At 47.9% G+C, this 9,527-nt stretch overlaps 1 protein-coding gene across 1 annotated transcript; it reads right to left on the bottom strand.

Annotated features, from left to right (window-relative positions):
* Nucleotides 1–268: 268 nt before the first annotated feature.
* bcl11aa (BCL11 transcription factor A a) lies at nucleotides 269–7,441 on the bottom strand. The gene is made up of 2 exons (XM_084709472.1): nucleotides 7,333–7,441; nucleotides 269–5,707 (listed from the first exon to the last, which is right to left on the bottom strand). The coding sequence occupies exons 1-2, from the start codon at nucleotides 7,439–7,441 to the stop codon at nucleotides 3,486–3,488; spliced, it is 2,331 nt and encodes a 776-aa protein (XP_084565598.1). The 3' UTR covers nucleotides 269–3,485.
* Between the last annotated feature and the right edge of the window lie 2,086 nt (nucleotides 7,442–9,527).

Raw genomic sequence — 9,527 nt, 5'->3', positions numbered from 1 at the left:
ACACACACTCACACACACTCACACACACCACACACACCACACACACTCACACACACTCACACACACTCACACACACCACCTCACACACACTCACACACACCACACACACCACCTCACACACACCACACACACTCACACACACTCACACACACTCACACACACCACACACACTCACACACACCACACACAAACGGACTGACCCTGTGTGTTTAACAGCATAAATTACATTAACCACTTTATACTTAATTTTTTTTTATTAATTGTTTTTCGATAAAGGGACAAAATGTGTGTGTGAACAGGATAATGCAGACAACTGCCAGAAAACAAAGACAGTGGTTTCCCCAATGCAACAGAGACCGGACACTAATACAACCAAAAAGAGCAAACATTTTGTCCAATGACCTTCGGCCACTCTTTTTGAAAAAAAGAGAAATAATATAAAAACAAAATTAAAAAAAATAAAAAAAAATAACGATCCACTCTATGTCTCTGTTTTAAACAGAACACATAAGTAATAATAAATAGTAACTCCCATAGTAAAAGATAAAGTTCAAGTTCAAGTTACAACAAACAGCTCTCAGAACAAGAATAGAAAAGGCTGATAACAAAATATTCCGCATTGCCATTTACAAAAAAGTCTGAACTCAAGCAGGCCTCTGCACACCTCCATTTCAGTTTAAATATGCCTTGCATATGAAAGTATACCCAATCTAAATATAAAGCACCATTTAGTATTTGGCAATGAAAAAAAATCCTGCAAAACATTGATTCTTTTTAAAAATGAATTGACTTTGAAGTTTCAATTTTTTCTTTTTTTGTAATCGATGTACTGCATATGAAGTCTTTTTTTTTTTCTTTTCTTTTTTTTTAGATGTTGGAATGTAGTCAGGTGGGAAAGGTGAGAAAGACACAAGCACACAACAGACCAGCCCGACATCAGCTTGCATTACTGCATACAAGAATGGCAGCAGAGAGAAGGAGGTCTAAACCAAACCAAAGAAGATATGTACAACCAGGAGACTGCACGGCGGCCATCTTATGACCCACAGCGCCAAACGCCTCATACTTTAGCTTCTTTTTTTATTGGGTTTTCTTTTATTTCATTAAACATACAAATAATTCGCACTATATTATCCTGCCAAATTAAAAAAATATACCGTGGCAGCTTGGTTTTTTTCCACTACCAAAAAAGGTATGTTAATACCTTTAGAGAGAACAAGCAACAGTTAAAAATACGAGCCTCAATATAAATACTATAGTGCCTAATCTAAGTGAACATTGAATTCAAATACCATTCTAGAAATACAGAAAAAAGTAGACCATAAATGTGTTTAAGCATAGGAATTGACATGAGTGTGCATTTTCCTATATTTAAGTTTTTCTATTATATATTCATATATAATCTTAAACCTTTCCCAAATGCAAATTGTATTCAACCTGAAGAGCTGTGAAGAGTCAAGGCAAAATAAAAAAGGTCACAGATTTTTTTTCTCCATTTTATATATACTGTGATCCGAGTCCTGAACACCAAGACAGAGAGAAAGAGAACCACAATGAAACTTAAATACAGTTTCCCCTAAAGGTAATGAAGCGTTATAAAAACAAAAACATTTATTTTTATGCTTTAAAAAAGGATTTGTACAAAAAAAAAAGAATTCTTGAACAAGTTTAAAACAGTTTGTTTAGCATGGGGGTGGTTAGCCAGTTACCGCTGTCTGAGAGCCCAAGGGACAGCAATAAAAGGTTACATGTGGAAGGTTAGGGGTCACGGGCGATATTGGTAAGGGGTTAGAGTGGCTGGCAATAGATTATCTCATGAATCGTTTCTATGTTAAACGATGGAACCCTATTCATCAGCTAGCATTTCAGAATTTCCCTTAAGCGTAGACCTGTAAACTGGGAAAATTGAACAGTGCACTTTTTTTGTCCTATAAATGACTTTATACTCCACAGCGACAAAGATTCTGAGAGAGGCAAGAGCTAGTTTATCGTCAACGGGGTGTAAGCAATTAAATGAGAGAAAAATGCTTTGCGAACCGTAAACAGTAAAAACTTAACAAAAATAAAATATAGGAAAAGAGAATATGCCCTGTATTACATACTAGATCTGTTATCACTCTCCTCTTGTTTTCAGATCGTTTAGAGAGCTGGCGCACAAAAGCAGCAGCTTCTCTCAATGGTTACTTTCATTTGTTTGCTTTCAAGTTTCTGCAACTCATAGTTAATCATCACTGTTCAACATTTACAATTAGAATGTACTTTAATAGATAAAATCTCTCCCAACCTCCTTGGTGAAGGTTCTACGTCGATTTTGTATAGTTGTTTGGAGACCATGTAGTATTGGCTCCAGTCACTCAGATCTGAGCAGCATTTTATTTTGTGCTACTATAAAGACAAGACTGTGTTGGCCAGGATTGTACATTACAGAGTACCTTTGCGTTAAGTACCTCCTAATTAGAACCTGCACTGGGTGCAGTTACACCCAATAATGCCTGTGCCTTTTCAGCTGTAAAATCCACCATTTTAAAGATACTGCAGTACATATAATAGGTAGATAAATGATGATTAACTAGAATTTTTATAAGACTCATTTACGTCTATGACCAGTTAATCTTAAAGTCAGGTACTTGATGCAAGAACCCTTCCTTGGGTGTTTAAACCCTTATCCAGTATCTGGCTGCGACCACAAGCTTATAGCAGATAGGAAGATCATTAACCAATGCAGTCTTAAGATATCAAAGGCACTCTTTTTTTTGTTTTACCAAATGATAGTACAAATTCTAATCTTATCACCTCCTCGTCTTTTAAAGAAATTCAAAGGCTGTCACTGCTTTGTGTTTAAGAATCGCGCCGAATTTGATTCTCCTGCCGTGCACAGGACGTCTTTCAGAAAGATCAGGGTAAAGTGTGATTCCCAGGTTTTCCAGAATGGGTTAAGCTGAAGACTGTTCGTCCTCCATGTTACAACATAAAACTGTACATGATATGTGTCAAAGAACGTATGCAGCATGGTCGTATCTTTTCCTGTCTTTTCTCTTTTAGAAAATAAAAAAACGGAACTAGAAAATACCAACACATTTACTCAACAACTAACCAATCAGGGACAGTTTCTTTTTCTAATTAGCCAAAACATACTAGGCATGCTGTCTAATTATAAAAAAAAAGAAAAAAAAGAAAGAAAAAAAGAAGAAAAAGGAAATTAAAAAGTACACAACATGTAAATTATTGCACAAGAGAAAGGCTCGAAGTTTGCGTCAATGCAAGAATATTGCCCCGATACAGATCATGCATTCAACAGGTAATGGAAACGAGGCGTGCTGGTGCAGAGCACATCGTCTTAGCTTCCACCGGACTGGCGAAAGATGTGGGACTTGGGAAGGAGAATGTACAAGGGGCCGTGGAGCGAGAGCAGGGCTGGGGACGTGGATCCAGACGAGGGCTGTCCTGGGGACAGACTAACGCCTCCCACTCGCCCTCACCACTGACTACTCAGATTTGATTTCAGCACTCAGCGGTCGGTCGCTGTGCCACTTCTTCATGTGTTTCTCCAGGGTGCTGTAGACGCTGAAGGGCATGTGACAGGTCTCACACTTGTACACGTCCTTGCCCACCTGGCCGTGGGTCTTCATGTGGCGCGTCAGCTTGGAGCTCTGGGCACAGGCGTAGTTACACAGGTCGCACTTGTAGGGACGCTCCCCCGTGTGGCTGCGCCGATGCACCGTCAGGTTGCTGCAGTTCTTGAACACCTTGCCGCAGTACTCGCACGTGTCGCTGCGGCGACTCTCCTTGGAGCCGGGCCTCCCTTGGCCCCCCAGGTGCGGCGTGCTGCCCCCGCTACCCGTGCCGCTGCGCCCCGACACCCCCCCGTCCAGCTCCCCGGGCGGGGTGGAGAAGCGCAGGCTGCCGTTGTCCGACGAGTGCTCGGACGAAGAGGCGAAGGGCGATTGTCTGGAGTCCCCGAAAGTCAGAAAGGGGTCCTTGAGTTGACGAGAGGCAGCGTAGCCGGCCAGCCACTGAGAGTAGACATTCTCGGTGTTGGGGATGGTGGGCGTGGGCAGGTCGAACTCCTTCTCCAGCTTGATGCGCTTGGAGAAGGGGCTGAGGGGGCTGGGGCTGCCCAGGAGCAGTTTCTTGGAGAGGCCCACGGAGGCGGTCTCGCTGGGGGACGTTCCCCGCCCGTTGAGTGCCGAGCCGCACCCGTCCTGGCCGCGGTCAGACTCCAGGACGGAGTCCTCGTCGCAGAGCGCCCGGGTGTGGTGGAGGTTGCGGTGGAGGTGCAGGGGGTTGTCGTGGCCCAGTGCCGCGTTGCGTTTGTGAGCCTGCAGGGCTTCGCTGAAGTGCTGCATGCTGGCGGCCAGACCCATGCCCTGCATCACATCCGGAAGGGAGCGAGGCCGGGTGATCTCATCCCCGCCCGCGGCCAGGCGACCCCCCACAGCCCCGTTGTTCTCATGGTGACGAGCTGCCTCCAAGTTCAAGCCAAAATGGTAGTTGTTGCTATTCCTCCTACCTGCCTCCGGGTTCTCTTCCTCTTCCTCCTCACCCTCCTCTTCCTCCTCCTCACCCTCCTCTTCCTCCTCCTCCTCTTCCTCTTCCTCCTCTTCCTCCTCCTCCTCCTCGCCGTTCTCCCGCAGCAGGCGGTTGTTCTCGCTCTTCAGCTTGGCCACCACTGACTTGAGGGCGTTGCTGGCGCTGCCCATGTGCTCGCTGGTGCCCGGCTCCGGAGACGAGGCCGTGGAGAGGCCGTCCTCCGACTTCCCAGCGTTGGGGGAGGAAGACTTGTGCATGTGCGTCTTCATGTGGCGCTTCAGCTTGCTGGCCTGCGTGCAGGCGTGGTCGCACAGGTGGCATTTGTAGGGCTTCTCTCCGGTGTGGCTCCGCCGGTGGACGATCAGGTTGCTCTGGAACTTGAAGGACTTCCCGCAGAACTCGCACGACTTGCTCTTCAGGGAGGTGGAGGAGGGCTGGGGGGTGCTGGGGGCCGTCTGGGAGCCCGGCGGAGACTGCGTGGAGTTGGGGAGCGGAGGAGGGGTGGAGAGGTAGGGAGGTTTTCCCCCGGCACCCGCCGCGCCCCCCCCTCCTCCTCCTCCTCCGCCCTGCTGGAAGGGCTGGAGCAGCCGCTGCATGGGGCTGGGCCGGCTGGGCGACAGCGGGGGCGTGGACCCTGAGGTGTTCCCCGCCAGCTCCCTGAGCCGACGCGAGAAGTCCATGGCGGGCGGAGGGTCCAGGGCCAGGGGGGGGTTGAGGCGCAGCACCCTGTCGAAGGCACTCGGGTGGTGTGCTGCCAGCGCTAGATCCTCCTGGCTCAGGTGGTGGGGGTCCAGGTGGTGGGGGTCCAGGTGGTGGCGCGGAGGCGGGCTGAAGAGGGGGGAGTCGGTGGAAAGCGCTGGTGGTGGTGGTGGTGGTGGGTCCCCCCTCCACCCCCGGCGCTGTCCCCGCCCCCCGGACACAGAGCCGGGGATGCGGAGGAGGTTGAAGGGGCTGGCCTCAGCCAGGTGCAGCCCGTGGAGGGGGGGCTGGGTGGGGCAGTCTGCGCCCCCGCCCAGGGAGGGGGGGCGGCCCATGCGGGGGGTGAGGGGGCTGCCGTGGTCGCTGTCCAGGTAGATGCGGAAGCCGTGGGTGTTCTGGGCGTGCTGAAGCAGGAACCAGGCGCTGCCGTAACACTGCTTACAGGTTGTGCATGTGTAGGTGCTGGGCTCCTCTTTACCTGCACACACACACACAGAGAGAGAGAGAGAAGCACAGGTTCACTCACAAGCCCAGGGACACCAATCTACACAAAGCACATGATTTTTCCGTGACTCTTGATAACACAAGTTGAGTGTCATCAAGGTTCATTTGATTGATCAAACTGAATTCTTGCTTTGTCCTGGCAAACGTTTTAAGTTGGTAGGAACATTCTTATCCCTGCAACATTTTTATTGAGGTCATGCCCCACATGATCAGTGAGACACAATCCCAAACAAGAAGAGTGTGTGTGTTGTCTGTGTGTGTGTGTGTGTGTGTGTGTGCGGGGGGGGGGGGGGTTTGCAGCTTCTTCCAGCCTGCTGTGGGACTTTCTCCCTGCTGGCTGTGAGGAGGCTCAGGCTGAAACAAAAGCAAACAATGAAGACTAACCCTGCTGGGCTCCCCTTCCTACTAATGTACAGAAATAGGGCCTTACACACACACACACGCACATACACATGCATACATACACACACTACACTCTAAACACACACACACACTCGCACTAAACACTAAAGCAACTCCTGAGAATGAATTCAAATGAATGCCAGCACTACATATATTTCCATTAATTCAGAGAGCCACTATTTAGGACACCATAAACACAAACACACACGCGCGTGCTTTCGCCGCGCTCCTGAACGAAACAGCGAGTGAACTATCTGAAGCTGAGCAGTTTGAAACTCGCATCTTCAATTACCTACTTAAAAATCCATAAAACCACCGCGCACACCAAAAGCAAAACCTCTCAATCAAGTATAACTAGAAACCACCCCTCCGCCATCCCAGCAATGACAAAGAAACATTTAAAACAATAATTGACTTTGAATGGCTCTCCAGCAGTGACCTACGGAGAGCTGCACGGTGCGTGTGTAATCTCATTAGACTGTGGCCACTGCCATCGTCTCATTTACAAGATTAGATCGTAAACTGACGGCCGCTGAAAGCCTTTCAATATGAAACACGAAGCAAATATGGAGGAGAGCTCAGACCACAACACACACAGAGGCACACACACACACACACACACACAGACTTTATTGGCGATGAGAGAGATATAAATCCACTAATTATTTGATGCAGTATTTCCTGTTCTAATGTTCTGCCTGCCTAAATGCATGGGTGGGCACGACCTGCTGTAGACACAACTACACACACACACACCAAAATAAATCAGCCCAACACTAACAGAAAACACCCACACAACTGCGTACATTATCCAGCGGCTGAGTAGGTCTGTTTTCCAGTCGTATTTTAATACTTTACTGTGTGTTTACAAGCCTACGGTAAATACAGCAGTATGTGTGTGTCTTGAGGGAAGCAGAGTAGATAGACTTGGCTGTGTCTTACAGTGTCATCCCACCTGTGATTAAGTCACTCAGCCTATATAGTGTCCACTGAGGGACACCTCCACAGGTGTGGCAATGAATGTAATTAGTGGACTAGTCCAAGTCAAAAGCAGGGACAGTGGGAGATACCACTGGCCACCAGGCGTGGGGGTGCAGACAAGCTTGATCACGCCAGCGCCTCAACAAACCTGGAGGAGACCCAAGGGGATGCTGGGAAATGGAAAACACGAGGGAGGCAGAATCCCAGAGGTTTCACCTGGAACGGTTCCGTACGACAGCACGGGGAACGTAGCAGAACCAACACGTTCCTCTCCAAACGAGGAAATGCACTCTAAAACTCTGAACGTGTCTCTACGTTCCTGCATTTTCGGAGAAGTCAAAGGTGGTGGATACTTAATTGAGGCAGGTAATTATACCAGATATATTTCCAGACAAAAAGCCATTTTGCAATTAAGTGTCGTAAACTGCATTAAATCAACAGGTAAACAGACAGAGAGCAGTTGCGTTGGCCTTATGGCCGCACACACACACACACACACACACACACACATCCATCAACCTCTCGCTAAACAGCTCAGAGAGGAGGAGCCAGCGCTAGCTAATGACTGAGGTATAAACCTGGTGAGTTAACGTCCATGGTAAAAGGGTTCAGTGGATTTACACTGCTACGCTATATCGCTATAGTTCACCTTCTGGAACGGAAAATGAAGACAAATCTTACCTGTTTTATTACCTGCAGCATATTATAAAACAAGGAAGGGGATATGACATATCCAACAAAAGCTAAACATATATTCTATAATATATGATACACTATAAATAGTATTTCCGTATTTTCTGGTTAGGGATATTATGCTTCAGGGTCCCTTCTGTCAAGTATGGAAGTAACAAATATGTCAGGGAGTTGTGTGGGGCATGGGTATGTGAAGGGTGACCCATGTATTTTAAGCAGTGAGTATGTGTGTGTGTGTGTGCGTGTGTGTGTAGGCCCGCGTGAAAAAGCGTGAGAGCAGGCGGTTGAGGTGGGTAATCCTGTTAACACACAGAGATGAGTGTGTGTGTGTGTGTGTGTGTGTTTGTAAGCGTGCTCCATGGCAGACCCCAGGACACTAGCAGCCTATTGTGTGTCTGCTTCAGAGCCAACTGTGTCTGGACTCTGTCTGAGAGCTGAGGCTAGTCTCACACACTCTCACACGCCCAAATGAAGACTCTCTCAAACACACACTTACATACACACACACACACACACGTACACATGAAAATGCCCACACACTCAATCACACAAACATGCAAAGAAGCGCACACACACACACAGATTTGTGCCCCTTCCATACCCTCCGCTCTCAGAAATATGCAAGAAACACACCCCACATGAAAGGCACAAAGAGATTCTTCTGCCAAAACACACACATACACACACACACACGTATGCATACACACACACACACGTATGCATACACACACACACACGTATGCATACACACACACACACACGTATGGATACACACAACCACACACACGTATGGATACACACACACACGTATGGATACACACACACACACACATATGGATACACACATACACGTATAGATACACACACACACACACACGTATGCATACACACACACACACACACGTATGCATACACACACACACACTTCACTTTCTACAGTTTGTTGAAAGGGCAGTGCTGGCTGCTAAATTATGGATCATTAACATCGGCACAAATTACCACTAATTGTGGCCACCTGCACAGGGTTGAACCTGTGCATATCATTTGCATTCTCAGGCAAAGACAGGTTTTTTTCTCATTGACATATTTTGATCTTGAGTTTACCAGGAGATAAGGCTTCTGGAACTAAGTGAACAAGTTGAAAACACAGAGGTAGAAAAATAAAAGGATGGCCGACAGAAAGAGAGAAGAAGGGAAAGACAGAGCAGAAGGGAGAGACAGAGCAGAAGGGAGAGACAGAGCAGAAGGGAGAGACAGAGCAGAAGGGAGAGACAGAGCAGAAGGGAAAGACAGAGCAGAAGGGAGAGACAGAGCAGAAGGGAGAGACAGAGCAGAAGGGAAAGACAGAGCAGAAGGGAAAGACAGAGCAGAAGGGAGAGACAGAGCAGAAGGGAGAGACAGAGCAGAAGGGAAAGACAGAGCAGAAGGGAGAGACAGAGCAGAAGGGAGAGACAGAGCAGAAGGGAAAGACAGAGTGGAAGCAGAGATGAGGGGTAACAGGGACAAGGTGTGTCATGTGTCCAGATTTAGGGATGGGGGGCTTTAGGCTTTGGACCCGGCTAGCGGAGACTGTTTGGCCGCTGCTCCAAGGCTTGGCAGCGCTGGTCTCACATCACGGAAGAAGATAGGATGAGGGCGAGAGAGGGAGAGAGGGACAGAGTGAGAGAGGGAAGGCAAGGGGAGGGAGGGAGGAGAAGAGAGAGAAAGCAAGAGAGAAA

Source organism: Hypomesus nipponensis, chromosome 11 (genome assembly GCF_054491055.1).
Source record: "Hypomesus nipponensis isolate SF chromosome 11, ASM5449105v1, whole genome shotgun sequence".
Lineage (NCBI taxonomy): Eukaryota > Metazoa > Chordata > Actinopteri > Osmeriformes > Osmeridae > Hypomesus > Hypomesus nipponensis.
The sequence above is the reverse complement of the archived record's forward strand: the minus strand, read 5'-3'. Positions and strand labels throughout refer to the sequence as shown.